The following is a 20454-nucleotide window of genomic DNA, read 5'->3' as shown; positions in this document are numbered from 1 at the left end:
AAATAGTAGGGTTTCTAAAAGCAGTCAGAACTCTATTTGTTTAGAGTAGAAAGAAAGGTCCAAATAAACTTATGAGCTTAAAAACATTTATTTAATGGGAGTTTTTGTACTTGACAAATGTACAAGTCTCAGAAGGTTTAGCAAATGAAACAAAAATTTAATGAACAATGATTACATCTTCAGGGCTTGCTTTTATACAGTATTTACATTTGCCTAGTTAGAATATTGAATATGAAGGCTGAAGGAATTGTCTGGGTTTGGGTTTTGGCGGTGCCATAATCCCCAGCTTTCCAGCAGCTCCTTGTGTGGCACTAACACTGTACGATGCTGAACTGCAGCCAGATGAAGCTGGAGCCTTTGAGCTAGATGGCCTTTTGGTCCTTCTGTACTTGCTGTAACCACTGCAAAATTCAGAGAGAAGGTACATGTGTCAAACATCTGCTTTACCTGCCACATTACCTACAACCATGGTGTGCTTACTTACATGTACACCACCCTTAGATTTTTCTAGAAGACTATGCTTTCTTTCTTTTTTTTTTTTTTTTTTAATACACATGGCTGAAAAAATACCTTTGAAATGTAAATCAAGTGTAGCTGTTGCTCTGGCATTTGCCTAAGGGCAAGAAGCAGCCTGAAACAGGGACAGAGAATGCTGAACCAACCTGACTCCTATTAATCCAATTAGAATATCAACATTAAGTGACTCTTCAGGGTCAACAGCATTTAATGACTAATATTTTAGTAGATGGGAAGGTGAAAAGGGTGGGAGTAAAACCTACTGAGCTGGGAACTGCTATTTGCTACAAAAAACAAAGACCAGAACGAGGGTAAACAGGACAGAGAAGGACACATCCTTGGAAAGAACAGACAATGGCAGAAAGCAATGAGTTTTAATAAGGTAGACCATATTTTCCCTTTGATGATGAATGCAATATCAAAGTGGTAAAATGTAAGTAGTTAATATACCAATAAAACCTAACAGTCTTTAAAATTTAGGCATGAGTCTTCAGCTGGGGATTTTACAGAACATTTTGGAGAGCACGTTAGTATCATTTAGAGCTACTCTTCCGAATGGCCTTAACTCCTCCTGGCTGAAACATAATGCAATTTTTATGACACACATAGACTGAATAAAACCCCATTCAAAGAATTATTTCAGAAATGCAAGACATAGGTTGTCTGCATAACTGCTCTTTTGTACCTCATGTTCTCTATCTCAGGTACCAAATGAGGTAAAATTTCTAGGCTGAGGGATAAAGTAACCTGACCATACCACAGTACAGGGAACTTCAATTTAATTCCTTTTTGTGCAAGGCAAGCTATGAGCACAGCAAACCTTTAAAAGGCCTACCTATAAAACCCAGATAAGAACTTAGTGCTCAAGTTTTCTAACGTAACCCCCCCTGTTTTTACAGAGAGTTTGGGAAGGGCAGACTTTCTCCAGCCATTTCAACTTTTTCGTTTGTTCCCTTTCAGCACCGATTAATCATCATGTTTCGAAGCACGGACCTTCAGCACAAACTGCTACTACTTGAGTTACCAGACTCAGAACTACATGAACTGCTAAAATAAGGTCATCGACTCAAAGGATGAGGCCCAGCCTGGCTCCTTCATCACCCTGTGATAGTTTGGTGGTGGATCTGCCCCAGAAGCTCAAGGCCATCCAGACTCCTGGATCCAAACGTTACGCTCTTGATGCAGGCATTGCCTTGTATGGTACAATCAGAGGGAGAATTGAATTAATGAGGGACGGGGAACTAAGTTCAAATATTCCATCAAATCTTTGAAGTTTTAAGCCCTCTTTATGTTTCCAAGCCCAGAATCCAGTCAGCCTGCTAATAATGGTTATGGCAGCACACTGAAATTTAGTGTCACTACTTAGCTTGCAGCAGTCAAGAGTGAGAAACAAAGGACAATTGTTAAATATCCTTCCTCACCAGGAGCTTTTTAAACAAAAAGTGCTAGAAAACCAAAGCAGAGCAGTTGTTACCAGGTACCTGGATAATTTTAATGCCATTCTTAAAGCCCATACTTACTCAAGAAAACACAGAAGGATAACAGTGCAATTCTGGGCTCATCATCATCATGCTATTCTGGACAAAGAAAAGTTACGAACAACCACAAGCAACGTACCCTTTGGGATGAAACTGCTGGTTACCACCATTACTTGTCTTTTTCCTCTTTGATTCTCTGAAGTTTGGTGGCCTTTTCCTTTTCCTTCTTTGGTTTGCATTATTGCAAAAATAGCTGGAGGTTGTAACTACACCTTCTGCTTCTTCATCACTCTCAGGTGTGCCAGTGCTTCCCATAGCTGTGTCCACACTTTGGCAGGCATCTTCTACAGATAGACAGTGAGTTAAAACTAACAAAATCAAGATAATTGCCTGGGCCAGTCAGAACTGTCAGCCAGAACACAGTGATTGTACCAAAACTTCTCTCCTTGCTGTTCAAAACCTCCTTTGCACAGCCTTCATCCTGGTGATGCTCCAGGCTCAGCTAAAGGTGTTTCGTAGGCTGGCATAAAGCAAGGACAGAAGGCAGTTTTGGTTTATCTCATGACATAAAAGAATACTGGCCAGTCCTATTTTCTCTAGCTTTGCTTCTTGTCTATAAACTATTTTGGTAACACTGGGCTTTTTGCCTTTACACTCTCTTCCCCATGTCAGCTGGAAAGAGTTATGGAATATACCGTAAATACTACAGTCAAATATGGCACTTGTTTTTAAAAACAGCATCAGGAGACACCGCAAGACTCAGACAGCTCAGAGCTCCTTCTCAATCAGTCACGATCAAGAGGGATGCGATTCTTTGCACAGGCAGTAGAATAAAATACTTAAAAATCAGGTTTGTAGACATGCATTTATTCACATTGCAGTGTATGAAAGCACAGCCTCCTTAAATGTAGACATGAATCACTTTAAAATTGCAGGTCACGATGTCTAATCTGATAGCCAAGCTGTATTAAATATTCTAATTACAACGTAGGCTACATGCTATGCTCACGTGAATTTACCAGATTTACTAGTCTCAGGTCTCAATTCTCCACTAGGCTGAACTTTGTATATAAGGTTAGAGCTGTGCAAAGGCTGTGAAACACCACAATTCTGACCTGATAGATTTTTTTTTTTTTTTTTTTTTTTTTTTTTTTTTTACACCTAGCTTTGCAAGTTCTTCACATTTGAGCAAGGGCTAGTCAGTGAAGACCTGAACTTGCTGACCTCAATTACTATGAAAAATAAAAAGGTTGTAGTTATTGATTATCTGCCGGGCTACAATGTTACCCCATACATAGTAGATGCAGGTGGAAAAATATGCAGGAGGTGCAAGACCCTTAACCTTAAGGTCAGAATTTTCATTATAACTAAGCATATTACATAAGTGCCAATAACTAATAGGTTAGGAGCAGAGCACTCTGCTTAGTTCTTATTTTCCTTTTTTAGCCTTTCAGAGATATGCTGAATTTAGCTATTGAGAAGATAGCAAAGACCTTTGTACGTTCTGAAAGTGCGCAGTTGCTCCCTTTTTGTAATTATTAAACTGTAAGAATTAGTTATTTGTATTTAAAACAAGGTAACTTTTGAGTGAAACTTCTGATAGAGGAGAGAAGGGTACTAAACAGGAAAGTACACATGTAGGTACAAAGCATATTAAACCTGGTTTGGTCCATTCAGAGTACTTATCCATCACTTTAATTATTTCTGCACCATATTTTTCCAATTTGTCTTCTGTGACACCATCAATCTGCAGTAAAACCTCCACATCAGATGACAAGGTTTCTGTAATGTAACAAAGTACCAATTAGACATGTCAAACAAACTAGCTTTTTTTAAAAAGAGATCATGGTAGAGTATTCTGGAGGAAATTAATTCCTTTTAGTTCCACCCTATGCATTATATTCGTAAGGAAGTAAGCCTTTATTCTAGTGGATTTGCTTCTAGTTGGTTAGCACAAAAACTGGTCCAAAAGTTTTCTCTAACAGTGCTTCCAAGTTTGTTTTGCAGTATGATTACTTGGGTGGCTCTTGTATTTACCCAGCAGGACTGCTACAGCATAAACTGCAGCTCCAAGGAGTCTATGCTGTCAGCTACTTCCATAGGACTCACTTAGTTATGTATACTTAAACCTGTTTTCGCTAAATGTTAGAAACTGTAGATTTTCTGTCAGCAAAAGCTACAATTGCACATGCAGTCTACTGCTGACAGGGGTTCCAGGTAACGAAAAGCTGACATTACCTGCTATTTTCTTTAGAGTTGAAGTACTGAAAATATTGAAGTAATGCACATCAAAGACTTTCCCAAGCATTTTGCATGTGTCTGTAAGTTCCCCAAGGCACTTTTTAACCATCTCTTCTCGCTGTGACATTTTTGCTGTGGAAGCCCTTTGCTTTCTGATGGCACTGGCACTTTCTGTTACATGAAACTCCACCTGTTAAAATAAGCCAATCAATAACTTCTGTCAGGGCAGTTAGTGCAGAGCCATCACTAAAACATTGATTGATAACATGGGAAAACAGTGAAGGACCAAAAAAAAAAAAAAAAAAGCTATTTACCCAGTATAGACTTTTTAAGTTTGGTTTTGGTTTTTTTTTTTTTTTTACAGGCTACTGAACCACCCCTAAGTTTCTTCTACAAAGAACAAGCAGAGTATACACAACACAGGGAAGAAAAATCCCGAGAACCCAATTCACAGCTAGCTTCAAACAGAGGTCACTAGGTCTAATGCTGAGGGCTCTTCTCTTCTCCAAACACAGCACTAATGCAGAGGAGACATTGCCTCAAGCAATTCTGGGACTTGTTCCATGACCTTCTTCAAGTGCATTTTCCATCAGAGCTCACCAATGACTGGAAAAAAATAGAGCAGAAAACGCAGAAGGTAGCACTGTTCCTTCTTTTCCTCCTAGCTAGCTTTTTCTGTGTTGGCCATAACTTTCCTTTCTTGTCAAGCTGGAATCAAATGGATGGGGGTAGAAGAGAAAGATTTAATCCTCTCCAATCCTCTCAAACTCACCTTTCGCCTCACAACATTATTATTAGAATACTGGACTAGAAATCATGCTTGTTGGCTTCTGTTCCCTGCATCTGCTAAAGATTAGTTCCTGTACTTCAGCTGGTAGGCAAACTATGTTTAAACTATCCTAGGGTATATGCTACATAAAAACTGTAGCACATTCCTTAAAACAATATGTTCAAGAAACAAAAAAATTGTTACACACCTGTAGCAATCCATCTAGCACAGCCTGAGCTTTCTCTCCTAGAATTACATATGCTACCGCTTGGTCATTAGCTGTGATATACAAGTCTTCATCCAGAATCTTGTCCAAGACCAGTTTTCTAAACAGTCTTTCAACATTATGCCTTGAGTAGGCAGCTCCCTTCCCAAATATCCCAGACTGAATCTTTGCATTTGTTGTACCTGTGCAACAGAAATCACAGGATTAGCCTGTGATTAGAAAGCCTACGTACATATGTATTTACAGACCTGTGGAAGATTCCCAAGGGTATTCCATAGTCTATGCACATAAAAAAAACACATTTAAGCACCAGAAACTCCAAGCACCACCAGAGAACTAATATTATCACTATAGCAACCTGAAACGGATTAAAGCTTTAGTCTCATTTATTTTGGATCATTTACCACCAAGAGATTCCTGGGAAGAATAATTTTGCAAAATATATCTCATTTTAAACCACTGCTGGTATTGCACAGACCTCCTGATCCTTAGTCAGGAATTTATGCAGCAAGTCTATTTAGGTGTTGTTTCTGCAAGAACAGGACTTACCTAAGAAAATGTCTACCATCATATTCAACGTGTATCTTCCAGAACCTGTATTTCTCTTTGCATTTATTCGTTCCATTTGTCCACAATGCTGTTGTACAAATCTTATAATGCTCTTCACTTCATCTGTTACATTTCTTGATTTGTAATCCTATTAAAATAGACTTAATTAGGAAACAATGTTATGTGGTTCTGTCCTAATGCAAGTTGTTACTGACAACCTTATTTTTCATTATTGAGCTTTTTCCAGCCATTAATTCATTTTGTTCCAAACAGAGAAATAGCCATTTCCTAGTTAGTATACCTACAGTGATATGATATAGTCACAGGAATTCTGAATTTGATAATACCCTGGAAAATGCAATAATACATACCAACTGATTGTATATAATCTCTATTGTGTTAATTCCATAGAGTGAGCTGCAAGATTGCTGCATGAATACTGGTAATCAAGGTAAATCATTTGGAAAGCATTCCTGTAATTATTCTGCTGGCATGCACTAGAACTTACACTTCCAATATGCATTAAAATGAGAAGACTGGACTGAATATGCATTATTCTAGCCAAATTTTGTTGCAAACACAGGACTGAGAAGCAGTATCATCAGGTATAAAACTGAGCTCAGTAACCCTTCCCTGTCTGCTTCAACAGCTATCTTCTCTTCTACTCTGTTCATGCCACTAACAAGTTTACTTCAATCCTTGACGCACAAACCTTAATCTTTGGGCCACCTCAAGCAGTGTACACCTCCTAATGTGGCACTCGTGCTACTCTGGCAGCACAAAGCTGCCTTGAAAACATCAGAATAGGCAGTGGAAGGGATTTCCCCACAGCCATTTCAGTGGATCTTATATTAGCTCCTGCCTCCTATAAGCACCGTAGCCAAGAAAAATCGACACTAAGGAACATTCTTACACCTCACTAGTCCTCCTCTGACAGACATAGGAGCATTGTAAGTCCATGGATAGTCTGTATGATTCTACTCTAGGTTAAACCCTGGAAATAATTCAAAGCATCTAGCATCACAAAAATATAAGACATCTTATTCATTTTCTCCATTTGCCTTCCCAAATGTCATGTAACCATTTTTTAATGCAGCTAAATGCAAAATCAGTTTGATGACATTATAAATAAGAGCTATGATTTTTACCTTCTTTCTACTGCAGTTATCGCAAATTACTTCTGGGTGATCTTTACAGAAGGTGGGATTAAAATTAGTTTCCCCGAAGTAGGCCAAAAGCTGAATTCTCCGGCAATCAACTACATTCTCACAGTAGTGAACCATACTGTACAGGTTGTTAAAGTGGGTCTGTCTTGTGTGACTGTTTCCATCTTTCTCCACTGAAAAGCAATAAATTCAATTGTATTTGTTAAATCTGCACCTCTGCACTTTTATGTATTATCAGATAGACAAAACACAATATTCTTTTTTGCTTAAAAAAAGATGAGTAGGTTAGTACAGAACTAACCTAGGACAGATTTTGCCTCTAAAGTTTTAAAGAATGGAGAAGGGAAATAAGACTAGAATGACAAGAATCAAGAGATGGATATGTATGAAGCAAAATGTTTTTGACTAAAATTAAGTGACAAAAATCTTCCATTACAGAAAATTATTCAGGTAAAGATGCACAGTTCTCCCATTTTGCAATACCATACTATATATGGCACTTCTAAATGAGAAAATAACACAGTCTAAAAATGAAACAGAGACCAGTGACTAAGTGACTTCTTTAATATTGTCTCCATTAAGTTACAAACATGAGAACTCACTTAGTATTAGCCTTCTAAGTCTGGTTACATCACTGTAGCTGTAGAAGAGCAGACAGTGAGACATTTCACCATCTCGTCCAGCTCTGCCAGATTCTTGATAGTAACCTTCTATAGATTTAGGAAGAGAAGCATGGATAACATAGCGTACGTCAGGTTTATCAATTCCCATCCCAAAGGCAACTGTTGCACATATAACCTAGGAAGGAAATAATAATTTGTTACACAGAGTTATGAAAGTTATTCATGCAGCACTCTGCACCGAAAATAGACAGGTGATCAGGATTACAAAACTGCAGAACAAAGAATTTCAATTGTAACACTGCAAGACGAGTACAAAATAGCAAAAACACCTCTCCTTTCAGAAGAGCTATTCCAGACAAAGGGAAAACTCCAAATTTGAGTCTCAATATACAATTCAGCAGCGTGCCTAGAGCTGTTTCAGAAGCCTTGTACTGCTTCAGTTCCTTCCTCCTGGAGTATCATCACTTGGTGCTGCGCTGCAGACTTTGATTTGTAAAACTCGCAGTAAGAAGATGGCTAATGTGTTTTGGCAGATCTGTTTGGATCAGTTATTCAATACTGCATCCAATTTGGCATAACGTTACACAACTTCGCTTTCATCTACTAGGCCAAGAGGGATAAAAGTGCTCTAAATTCTATTCACTTTTTTCCCCCCGTTGCTTTCCTTTTACCTGGCATCCTTCTTGATTAATCCACTTCTTTTGTACAAGATCTCTGTTGGAGTCAGCGAGGCCAGCATGATAGGCAAGTGCAGCAAGACCTTCCTTCTGCAGAATAGCCGCTGTTGTGTCACATTCATGACGTGAAAGACAATAAATTATTCCAGAGTCATCTGCAAATACATAAAAAAAGATTTGTGCTACAATACAGCTTTATTCCCTTTCACTTGTTTTAATAGTCACACCTGTCAAGCAAATACCAACTTCTCCCTATTGGAATAAATATAAGTGTAATGCAATAACTGCTTAATAACAAAGAAAAGTAATTTTATTAATATTAGATGGTTTTGTTAGTTTTTCCTCACCCAATTTCCTGTGGTTTTGGTGAATAACTAACTACATAAATCAAGAGCTAGAGCAGTTTAGTCAATGATATACTAGGTTACAGCCCTAGAGAAGCTATGAAGGGAGCTTGGTATAGTTGGCTTCCAGCAGCAGGAGCTGCATGACTCCAGAAAGTAAGCCTAGAAAGACAGGAATCTCTGAAGATATCTTCAAGGGAACCATAGATAAGCAGACCAACAGAATTAAACAATTAAAACAGTATGGATATTAGATGACCTTTATACTATGAAGACACGATGCTAAAAGGTCTGGTAACCTCCAGAAAGATTACTCAAGAGCATTACCATAATTTACTTTTCCATCTTAACTTGAACTCTTAACTTCAGGATGCCCATAAATCTGATTCCCATTATCAATAATATCATTTTGCCTCCAACCTGTTTTTCTTGTAAATATATTAGTCACTTACAGAAAGGTGCAAGTTTGGGGTTTTTACACCATTATAAAAGCTTTTCCTGCCTTAAGAAGTAGTTCATAAAAATGCACACAAGCACACTATGCTGCTCAGTACTCACGTGGATGATATTTTTTAATCCATTCCAAGCAATCCATGGCCACCTTCTTTGGCTTCTTGGGCAATACATCATATTTCAAGTTATGCCTGTTGAAGCTCATTGTAAACCTAAAAGATGACATGGGTGTCATGGGTGCTTGTCAGCTTTATGGGTGCAATAATCCTTTCAACAAGCTAGGTATTGACTGGAATGTCCCAAATTCAACTAACTACTACTTGTTCTGCATTATTTGCAATGGAATTATTGTTCCACTATGCCCACAGAGATTTACATCGCCCATACTTTGGGTCTAAAATTCCTGCATTTTTCCTGTGGCTGTGAAAAAAAAAAAGCTACACGGCACTATGTAGAAGGAAGAAATGCCCATAAACCAAACATGCACACAGTGATTTGCCTCGCCTTCATTTTCCTTTTGAGTACTAGCATCCACATTTGACTGATCAAATTTGCAAAATATAGTGTCACCTCCCTCCTTCTTCCCTAAAATATATTTCTAAAATAAGAAAAATAAAGCATTGTTTTGTTATATTTCTATCATGTACAATGAAAAGACTACAATAAAATCCCAAAAGGCCCAATGGTACCTCATTATCTATGTTACTGCAATGCTAATTAAAGAACACTTCCAGCTTTTGCAGTTTTCCAGCCGTTTCATGAAAAGCACCCTAAAATACAACTTGCACATTTTGTCAGTGACATCGAAAATGTCATGATGTTAGTTTCTATTAAACAGCTTCCTTAATCATGCAAGGAAGAGTTTGGCAAGTTTTTTTCTTCTTACTTTAATATTTTGCATATAGCTCACATTAAATTCCATGCATACATTCTCATTTAATCAGATACAATTATGTAAGTATTTCAGATGGACCTGTAATGCTTTTCTTACTTTACTAAGTTTTCCATTCAAAATTTCTGCAGCACAAACAAATTGTTTCAGGAGGCTGCTGAGCAACTTACACTTGTGGTTTTAGCATCTCAAGCTGATTCTGAATATCCTTCTGTACTCTGGGGTTAGCAGTGGCAGTAAGAGCCATCATAGGAACAGAGTGAAACTTCTTGCGGAGCATATTCAGTCGTTTGTAGTCTTGTCGAAAATCGTGACCCCACTAGTTTAAAAACAAAATTTAAGTATAACTGAGTAAGATGCTCCAACTAAGTCTTTTGCCATTTTGAAAAACAAATCAAGGTTTTTACCTGGCTGACACAGTGGGCCTCATCAATGACAAAACGCGCTAGGAGTTTTCTGTCATAGAGATTTTCCAGGGCTGACATCAGTCGGTTGCTTGCACAAATCTAGGTACACATCCACCAGCAGCATTAGAAAGCAAACTAACAGAGTAAAGTGTCACCCCATCTGACTAAGGATACAGAAACAATTGTTCTGTACAGTAAAGTTAATCTTGACTGCACAGGTAAAGCTTGAAGGCATAAAGAAGATAGCAATCAGCTTCATTTTAATTGACAATGAAGCAGCTGGTGTGGGATTACCACAAGGTTCTAGGATCATCTATCCAGAGGTCCTACAATCTGAGTAAATTTAAATGACTTATGTCATGAAAGACAGAGAAAGACAACGCTGAAGAAAGAAACGTAATCAGCACACTAAACAGTCCTCTCTTACAAAGCTCTTGTGGAATAACATAATTTTTAATGGCAGCATATAATTAAGTACAAGGCAATCTTTTGACAATCACGTATGACCTTGACAGTTCCATATTTTTTCCCTGTATTATCCTATTCATAGTAGTCTAGATTCTAATAGCTACTTGACAGCAATTAGCCACTAATATGTAGTAAGATATATCAAAATGGATGGGCATGGGATTTTTTTTTTTTTTTTTAAGAATTTAGATTGTATAGACATACTCAGTTCTCATTCTTGGTTAATTACTGATTGAAATTAGTTATATCTGCACAGAGTCTTACTGAATTACCTAAAAAATGCTAACAATTTTTTTTCCCCAGAAGCCTACTCTAAGTTCAGTGTTTCCCCTTTAATACTTCATAGTAATCCTTCTCTTGTTGCCTCCGTGATTTTACAATTCAAATTAAATACAAACCTTCTCAGGGGTAACATACAGAAGCTTTATTACAGGATCCTTTTTTGACAATTGCACGTATATTTTTGAAGCATCAGCATCTGTTCTGTCACCAGTCAGATGTGTTGCAGCAATCTACATTAAAAAAAAAATATTAAGTTTCAATATGCGCAAAACAGAATAACCTCCAAATACAGTCCCACATCTAAAGCAGACAAAAAAAAGTACATGTATTTACTATCCTCAACAAACACATTTTAAATGCTTCTTTGTGTTATTATAGATAGCATTTGAACACCCACCATACTGTAGATATCACAGAATTTTTCTAATGATAAAACCAAAAGACTATAAGCCAAATTCTATTATTCTACTCCCAATTCTACCAGCAGACCAATAGCTGACTTAGGGAATTGTCTGCTTTCTTTGAACTCTCTTTCCAGTAAAGAAAATAGATGTGATGTTTGTTTATTGCTCAATACACTGTAAGTTTGAGATTGAATTCAGACAACAGAGGTCTTAAGATAAGAAACAAAGTTTCCAAAAAGGACAAAAACATGGTAACACCCTCAGTAACAGTGTCCACAAACATAGAACAACATAGCATCAGAAGAGGTTGAATACAACTTGGAGCAGCAATTTAATATTAAATTTGAAAGTATAACTTACTATTCATGCTAAATAGTAACAAAGGAATTAGATCCTAAGGACAAAAATGATGTAAGAATAGGTCATACCAACAGAGCCAATTCTGCCTGCTTGTCTCCTCTTCCTCTTGCAAGAGGCAGCTGCAGCTCTGCAGAGGAAATTCCTTCTGCAGCTACAAATCCCCAGGAGTCACAGAGCCCGTTTAACTGGCTTTTACAGCCATGGCACCCCACAACACCAGAAAGAGTGAAGAGCACGGCCAAAGTGTAGCATTGTGCAACAATCACTAAATTGTGGACAACCATTCAAGGGCCCTATCTAGTTAGACTATCAAAAACTGTACTTGATGAGGGAAGGACTTGTCTAAGCTTCAAAACCCTTCATCATAGTCCCTTTGGTCTCATACCCCAAAACATCTCTGTATTTTTGCCCTAAAACATGTTATCCACCTTTGTTTCCCTGATCTCTCAATCTCTAATACATTAAGGATGAAAAAGACACTTCACTGAGGCAAAAGCAGTTCATAAGTGGTCGGCCTTAGGAACACACATCTTCTGCACTTGCATTTCTTTTCTCTGTGTATTACTTTTCTAGAAATGCTTAGCATCTCCAGAAGCCTCCTAACTCAGGGATTGTTAGCGCTTATTTCTGCTACAGAGCTAGGCTGCCCCTATTTAGGTGTCTAAATACAACTCTCAGAATCTTAGAATCAGGCATCTGTACTTGAAAACTAAACTCCAATAACAAATACACATGAGCATCAATAAATTTAGTGGTTAGACTGCCAAGGTATTCTAGTTCATCTAATTTAGTTCTTCCTAGACAACTTTGTGTGCCTTTTACAGCTTCCATCTAATCAATTTTTGTAGTTTATATTTGAGAGAGACAAGATTTGCTGTAAAATTTCCAATTTCTAATTCACTTATCTGCAGTTTAACTAAATAAAGCTGTTTGAACTTACATCTAAAGTCTTCAGTTTCTGTACTTGATCTATTATCAGCGACCTCAGTGGAGAGATAACAATAGTGACTCCAGCAGAGACACACGCTGGTAACTGGTAGCACAAGCTTTTACCACCACCTGTAAGGATTACACAGAACACAAAAAATGTTAGATATCAAGAGGAAAGGGAGACAGTGTGGAGAAGGAGCGGAAGATGGGAGACCTCTTTTCTTCCCATTTTACAGCACTTTCAGAAACAATAAACTTTTACTAGTGACTGCCTCTAATATGATACCTATGGGATAAAGAAGAATTATCATGTGAAATATTATGGAAGGCAGAAATTCAATCACCTCATTCAAAATACCACAGTGCATACAATATTCCAGAAATCCTGCAGCCACAGGATTCAAGCAGCACAATTTATCGCCACCTCCACAAAGGCACAGAAAAAGTGAAAAGTTTGTCACAGGCCTTGCAAAAAGAGCTTCAGGTCTTTATTTCTCAAGTGTGTGCCAGACCTCAAAAGCCTGCAGCTGCATGATGTTTGGAGATACATACCAGTGGGCATTAAGATGAAGCAATCTTCACCCAGAAGAGCAGCATTGATGGCCTCCAGCTGATTTGTCCGAAAATAGCGCAAACCAAACTTTTTGTGAAATACATTCATCATTTCTTCAGAATGGGAAAATTTCATACCCTTGAAACGTTCTAGTGCAGGGTTATTAACCAGTGGATCTAGCAGACAAAGAAAATGTACTCACAATAAGTTACAATATCAAGTTGCGCTATCCCTCTTGGAACTTAAAACTGCTTCACTATAACAGATGGCTTAGCCACCACTTCAACCGTTTAAATCTTTCAAAACCTTTCAAACTCAAATCATGACTTACTAAAAAACATTGCATTCATGTAGAATTTAAGACCAGCTGAAATGTGAATTTTGATTATATGCAAATCTCTGGAAACAAGCTTCTCACCCTTGACTGTGTAAAACACATAGTCTCTACACTGACAAACTTCATCTCTGTCACAAACAACTATGAATAGGCTTGCTATTCGTGGGTACCTAACAGTAGGTGCTAGCTGAATCAGCGACAGAGAAGCTGATGGAAACAGTTAACATTTTCACCTCCCCTTTTACCAACCCATTCCTACAGTAACCACAAATAATACTGACCCACCCCTGCACTCCAGAGGGATTAGGTTTGCTTCAACAAGTGCCCATTTTTGAACATTTTGCATAAACAGCTTTGTACAGCTTTGAATTAACAACCGCAGAATCATTATTTAATTAAAACACAGAAACATTCTGGTTTCCTATTTTAGCAGCTTCATCTTCCCAGCAGCCTGCAACCTGCATGGCAAATAAATATTCAAGAAGTTTGGCATCACTTGGAGGAAAAAAACAGAAGATGACTTTGCAAAAAGAAATCTCCACAGAAACAAAAGGCATTGATGTAATCTACAGTAAGTTACTTGGCCTTAGGTTTAAAAATAAGTAAACAAAAATTTTAAAAGGGAAAGACAATAATCCTAATGAGCATAATTTACCTGAACGGTTCTTCGTTGCCATCAAGAAGCTTGATTTCGGAGCAGCAGGATTTGATACAACAGCAGACCCTTTGGCTCTGGACATTATCTTTGACAACAGCGATTTGGCAGGTGGCCCTTCCCTGACAGGCTGATACGACGGCGTAGATGGTGTCTCAGGTACCGAAACATTCACCGAATTCTCCCAGTCCTCATCAAAATCATCAATATCAAAGTGATCAAGGTCAAAGCCTGTATCATTTATACCTAAACTGTCTTCTGCAGGAATGCCAGTAGGAGCTTTGCTCTGACCTTTCCGAGCTGTGCTTGTCAGAGGCCTCTCCAGCAGATGCTGGTTTCCACTGTTTCTCACCCCTGGTTTTTCACAGCAGCTGCTGTTGAAGGACATCTCAGAACAGAGGCTGAGAGAAGCTCCCTCTTTGCCATTTACCTTGGAAGAAGACAGTGCTGTAGTTTCTGGGCAGGTGATCTCCTCAATACTTCGCTTTGAAGTGTAAGAGGCATCCAAGGTTTGATTTTTTTTGGTAGAAAAATTGTTTGAATTAACAGTCCCGGAAAGCATAGATGGGACGTTTGTGGATTTTGGTGAGTTCCTGTCAGAACTGAAGCTCCAGTTCGGGCCAGAACACAGAGCAGTACCAGGACACACAAGAGGGCCCTGCTCCACACATGCCTTCCAGTTTCTAGGAGAAGTGTTGTTTACGCTACTTTTGTTCAAAGTGACAGAATTAGCTAGCAATTTTCTCCTGGGAGAGATGGTAAGGGAAGGAAGAAAATATTTAGTCACAAGCAATGATTTATCAAGTTCTAAAACATACATTAAACAGTTTTGTCTCTCTCCTATTAAAAATACTAACATATGGTGGTTACGTCGTATTCTGTGTCACTATATTTAAAAAATATTTCAAACACATCCAGGGAAGAGAGAATAATACCAGAACTCAGTTGAACAAAATAATTACAAAATTACTACATCTTCTCTGTGGACATAAAATAAAAGAATTCCTAATAGCAAGGAACTGATCCAGGCAAGGTAGAGCATAACAAACAAACAAAAAATCCTTAGAGGCACAAACCTGAAGTTTAAAAAATAAAAATATGCTTGAACCAAATTATGTTTTTATGTACTTTATAAAGACCATGTCTGACTACGGTAATAAGAGGAAATAGAATAAATTAGTTTTACTAAGAACATTCAGAAAAAGCACATAGTCCCAGTCCAGTAAAAAACCAAAACAAAATCCCAAATCTCAATACTTCATCCACGTATTATGTCATCAAACTATGCAGAAGTTAAAGAAGCAGACTGCAGTGGCAATAATCAGATTGAAAGATGACACATACATGGATATTAGGAGAACTCATAATCACTGTAGTCAGTGATAGCGAGTCACATAGACAGAATATTAAATTAATGCCTCCTGTTACAAGAAATCAGGATGACACCTAGCAGGTTATATCACATCACTCTGCTTCTTTGGAAGTATCTGGTGCCAGTCAGCTTCCAGAGAAAAGATACAGGACTACCTATGCCTCAGACTGAATGTGAAACTGCACCCTTTCTTCTGGCAGAACACTGGGATTGTTAATACTTTCAGCAGGTTTTTTTTGATTTTTTCTTTTTCTTCATTCAGTCAGTAATTTTAAGCTTTAAAAAAATCCTTCCGTATCATCTTTTCAGTGTGATAGAGACACCTGCAGGCACGACACCGCTTCACACAGAGCATGGAAACGCGGAAGACTGCTTATTAAAGCGTACCTGAGATCTCTCTGCTGGAGAAGTTCTTTTGCACAGGACAGAAACTTAAGCTCATGAAGTGGAATGGTATCTACCAGCTTACAGATATCATCCATGATGCCGTAAAGTTGCTGTTCCAAATGCAAGCCTTTATCTGTTAGATGGAGTGATTTTAGCAGACAGTAATACTAATTTTTATTAGAATATGTAACAAGATGATATCCCTCTCCCAAAAGACAATAAATTGAAACAAATAAGTCAAAAATATATTGAAAGTAAATTATTTGAAGTCCATTCACATAAAGAAACTGTATCTGTGTGCACGAACTCACCTAGTCTACATATTTTTGCCCTTGCCTTTTAATTATCCATCTATATATATTTTTGAAACCTCATTACAGTTCTTTGAAACTTATTTCCAAAAAACATTCAAGTTTACATGTTTTGCTTATCTCAAATTACTCCTCCCCAAACACATTAAAACACCTTTTCTCAAAATATTACATTGCAATTCTAGCCTAGAAAGTACTGTAGAAAACCTCCCACAAGTGAAAGTCAGCATTTGTCACCTCATGACCTTCCCTTTAAAATTTAGTACCACTGCAAACCATCTGGATTTTGTCAATGAGCTGCACTGTACCTCAAACTGCTGCTACTGGGGGTGTGCTCCCTCAGACTAAATTCTGGCTTCTGCTACACTTCTACACACTGCCTAACTGATTTACTGGGTCAGAAGGGCGCCTCTTGCAACAAGCTAATGGTCCACATTGATCAGAAGTTCACTATAGGTACACTAAAGTATGACAAGATGGAGCTTGACTAAATGGATTTCCAGAACAGCATTGTTAAAACAGAAATATGAAAACACTGCTCTGGGCATTTATAAACACAAAATTTTAAATGGCACTATAGAACAGCACCATAAGCTACATTTTCATATATATCTTGAGAGGAAAGTCTGAACCTGCAGCCTTAAAACCAGGCTATGCCACCCTTCTACTTAGTAACTTTTCATTCTGTGAGTGAAACTCAGAAACATTTTAGCTCAGTATTTCCCAAAGCTGGCATCTGTGGGAATCAAATGGAAGTGCTGGCACAGCTCCAGCTTACAGTGAAGTGTCTTTGTGTCATAGCTGACTTCAGGAACAATTTGGTTGATCCGTGCTTTTAAGTTTTGAAAAGGAGGTCTGTGCCATATCCCAGACTGGTACTGACAAACCCAGAATCAGGATCAGACAACATCCCTGAGTCTACACAATGTATACACAACATCTGAAAATCCTGTATGAGACTCAGTCCTCTGCTTCCTTGTCCCCATCGGTCAACTGTTAGTTAATGCTCTCAGATTACATGGGATACACAGGAGAACAATTAGTTGCAAACCATCCCCAAAATCTGAGGCATAAAATTTCAAAATGTTTCATGTACCTGCGTCCTCCGCACTAGGATCACTGTCAGCAACAGGCTGCACCATGGCAACCTTCCCAGGCTTGGACTCAATGCTGCTAGCTGTGGATCTTCCACCAGTAGGAGATTCTTTGAAAATATTACTAACATCAAAAGAAAAAGTCATTAAAATACAGGTATCTGTAAATCAAGGCATTTCCATAAGAGAAGTTTATCTTTCAGAATAACAGCATTTAAGATGTGTGTAAAAGATAAACAAATTTGTTAAAATCCAAGTAGCTGAGCAGTTTGCCACTCATCCTACATGCCAACATGTAGAGACTTGCTTCAATAATTTTTTTCCCCTCCCACTACAAAAGGAAAAATAACTCTTTTTCTGAAGCAAAAGATACCTTAAACATTGGCCATAAAAAAAAGTATTTCATAAAACATTAATAGCAACTGTCAACTACTAATCTGCCAAGCAACAGACACAATCAACTCAATCTGTAACTTTTTAACAAGCACCGGTTTCATGTCTTTTTTCATACTTTTTAAAACCATTCTAAAGACAGACAGTTTTATCAATAAACTTTGTTTTACCTAATGCTTTTTACAGAAGGTGAGAAGGAAGGCAGCTCTTCTTCAGGGGAGGGCGGAATGGTATCTAAGTAATCATCCTCTTCAAGCTCAGTGCCTGCAAACAGCTCGATGTCGGCCTCATCCAGTTCTGGGGGGCTGTTTTTCTCATCACTGCTTGGCTTCTGGCTCTCACCACTTTTATCATTAGAAGCTGAAAGAGAAGTGTATTAATATTGTTGGGCAACACTGTAAACTCATTCTGGTATAAACAAAAATACAACAGAACACTGGGAAAAAATTAATAGCCAGATTTCAAAACACTTGTTTAATACAGTTTCTGACTTCTAAAGGACAAAAAAAATTATTACTGCTCCCTTTTTCTCCCCCATTAAAAACAAATGGACAAAACCCCAACAAACCCTCTTTTAAGTGGAAAAGTTAAACAGCTTGCCTATTGTTACCTTTCCCTATCAGAAAAGAAAAACTTAAGAGGTATATTTTCCTACAAGAGATTTTATAGAAAACTATTGTTATATTAAATACTAGCTTGAAAAGAGTGTAGACTCATCGACTAGCATAGTCCCTATACTGGAATTAGAAGGTAAATTTACATGTACCTAGGAGAAATCCTACTAAGAAAGGCCAATATCATTAACATATTAAAGTTCATTTCACAGAAAGTGGGGGAAAGGTAACAAAATAGTCTTAGGAAGAGAAATACAGTTCACAAATTCTTTCACCACTTAGTGTAACAGCAGCATCACAGAACACTGTTCCATATTGTTCTGTTGCATAAACATTTCATTTCACAAATAAAGATCAAAAGTTTCAAAGCATAACAGGTAAGCCATATAAAATAGAGAAGCTACATGGAACACAGGAGCTGCCAAGGAAGGACTCTCACTGATAGTCATGAACTTTTTGGTCATAATCAAGGGTTGGAGATATTTTTGTGGGGGTTTTTTGTTGGTTTGTTTGTTTTAAATTGAAAGAGATCTCTTTTTCTGGTTTAATATTTCTCATAATTACATTTAGGCGTAAGATGATTTTATGTCTCTTTTGTATGAATTTTAAAAATGCTTCTTTCTATAACATCCCTATAGATTATTGCTTTTCATTTCTGGAATGCCATGCGGGATTCAGTCTTGCAACCCCAATACTACCATGTAGACCAGCTGCTACTTCTGCTGCAGAGACAATGCTCCACTATTTACAACCCTGCACTTTCACAAGCTGTGGTTACCCAGATGAAATCCACGTACCCACAACTGCTCATCAGATATGAGCATGCAGCTCCCTCCGATTTCTGAAAAATCAAGCCCTCTGTGTGCAAACACAAACATAATTTCTTCTAGCTCACTGGTACTTTAAAATAAATTGTTACCTGGGTGAGCCTCTTCCCCATCATCATCCAAAATCACATCAGCAGATAAATTCTCCCAAAGGCTTTCACCCACAGCCTTGTTACCGCTGCAGGGAGATGAATCCTCAAGACAGATCAGAGATTGCTGTGACAAGGGTTGTTGTTCAGCCTCTGGAGACTTCTCCCTGCACCCCGAAGCGCCGTGGCTGCAAGGCCCCGTGTCGTCACCCACGGTCCCGGGAGAGCCAGGCAGCTCATCCAGGCCAGGGTTTGACCTCTGGGAGGCCTTGCAGGAGGCCCGCTGCCCTTTGGGGGACAGGACCGGCGGTCTGCAATACTTCTTTTCGATTCTTGACAAATCAAAGTCATCCATGTCATCCCACTCATCTTCTATGGTAATGACAGGGCCGGCCACAGGACTGGGCACGGCCTCCTGGGCTGGAGCACCCCACAGCCCCTCGGTCACACTCCTCTTTCCAGAGGCCACGGGGACTTTTGACACCTCCTGACACCTGGCAAGCATCGGGCTCGCACAGGCCGGCTCAAGGCCCCATCCGTGGGGACCGGCTGCCACTGGAAAGAAATCCTGGATTTGGGTTTTCTTGTCCTTGGAGGCAGGGACGGATGAGGCGAGTGCAACCAGGGAGGTGTTAACGTCTTTCTCCCTTAACGCAGAGGCGGCAGAGAGGCCCCGAGGCTCCCTGGGCAGGGTGCCAGCCAGCGAGGTCTTCTTGAAGGTGAAGCCCCTGCAAAGAGACAAGCCCCTCGTCAGCATCCCGGACGCCTCCCGCTCCCCAGTGAGCTCACTGCACCCGTAAAGCTCTGCTGCCTGCCGCCACCCCGAGGCCCCGCAGTACTCACGCCGGCCGGTTCCGTGGCGGGGGCGGCTTGCCGAGGGCGCTGCGGGCCGAGTGGAGCTGCAGCTGCTCCCGCAGGTTGTTCTGCGGCACGGCCGCCATGGCGGGGAGGGACAGGGCCACCCCACCGGCAGGGGGCGCTCTCCGCGCCGCGGGTCCGCGCTCCCCACCTGCTCGCCGCCGCCGCCGCCGCCGCCG

At 39.2% G+C, this 20454-nt stretch overlaps 1 protein-coding gene across 2 annotated transcripts; it reads right to left on the bottom strand.

The window, feature by feature from the left end:
- Nucleotides 1-69: 69 nt before the first annotated feature.
- BLM (BLM RecQ like helicase) lies at nt 70-20437 on the bottom strand. Of its 2 annotated transcripts, XM_052808607.1 has the most exons (21): nt 20261-20437; nt 19421-20145; nt 18058-18247; nt 17497-17618; nt 16090-16222; nt 14331-15076; nt 13338-13514; nt 12796-12914; nt 11208-11321; nt 10342-10440; nt 10105-10253; nt 9148-9254; nt 8240-8400; nt 7548-7743; nt 6928-7118; nt 5780-5927; nt 5213-5412; nt 4233-4425; nt 3654-3776; nt 2134-2338; nt 70-401 (listed from the first exon to the last, which is right to left on the bottom strand). In XM_052808607.1, the coding sequence occupies exons 1-21, from the start codon at nt 20356-20358 to the stop codon at nt 218-220; spliced, it is 4380 nt and encodes a 1459-aa protein (XP_052664567.1). In that variant the 5' UTR covers nt 20359-20437; the 3' UTR covers nt 70-217. The 2 variants fall into 2 exon arrangements, with proteins under 2 accessions (XP_052664567.1, XP_052664568.1); XM_052808608.1 differs by lacking the exons at nt 70-401; nt 2134-2338; nt 3654-3776; nt 4233-4425 and adding an exon at nt 4557-4841.
- Nucleotides 20438-20454: the final 17 nt, after the last annotated feature.

The sequence above is a fragment of the Harpia harpyja genome, chromosome 14, assembly GCF_026419915.1.
Source record: "Harpia harpyja isolate bHarHar1 chromosome 14, bHarHar1 primary haplotype, whole genome shotgun sequence".
Classification (NCBI taxonomy): domain Eukaryota; kingdom Metazoa; phylum Chordata; class Aves; order Accipitriformes; family Accipitridae; genus Harpia; species Harpia harpyja.
Note: the sequence above shows the minus strand (reverse complement) of the source record. Positions and strands in the feature narration are given on the sequence as shown.

Excerpts from the sequence above, each read along its gene's own strand:
- BLM (XM_052808607.1), bottom strand. The coding sequence starts at position 20,358 with ATGGCGGCCGTGCCGCAGAACAACCTGCGGGAGCAGCTGCAGCTCCAC. Across the intron at positions 17,619-18,057 it reads CCTTCTGTAAAAAGCATTAG|TAATATTTTCAAAGAATCTC; the intron begins GTAAAACAAAGT and ends TTTTGATGTTAG. Across the intron at positions 7,119-7,547 it reads ACTTAGAAGGCTAATACTAA|TGGAGAAAGATGGAAACAGT; the intron begins GTGAGTTCTCAT and ends ATTGCTTTTCAG.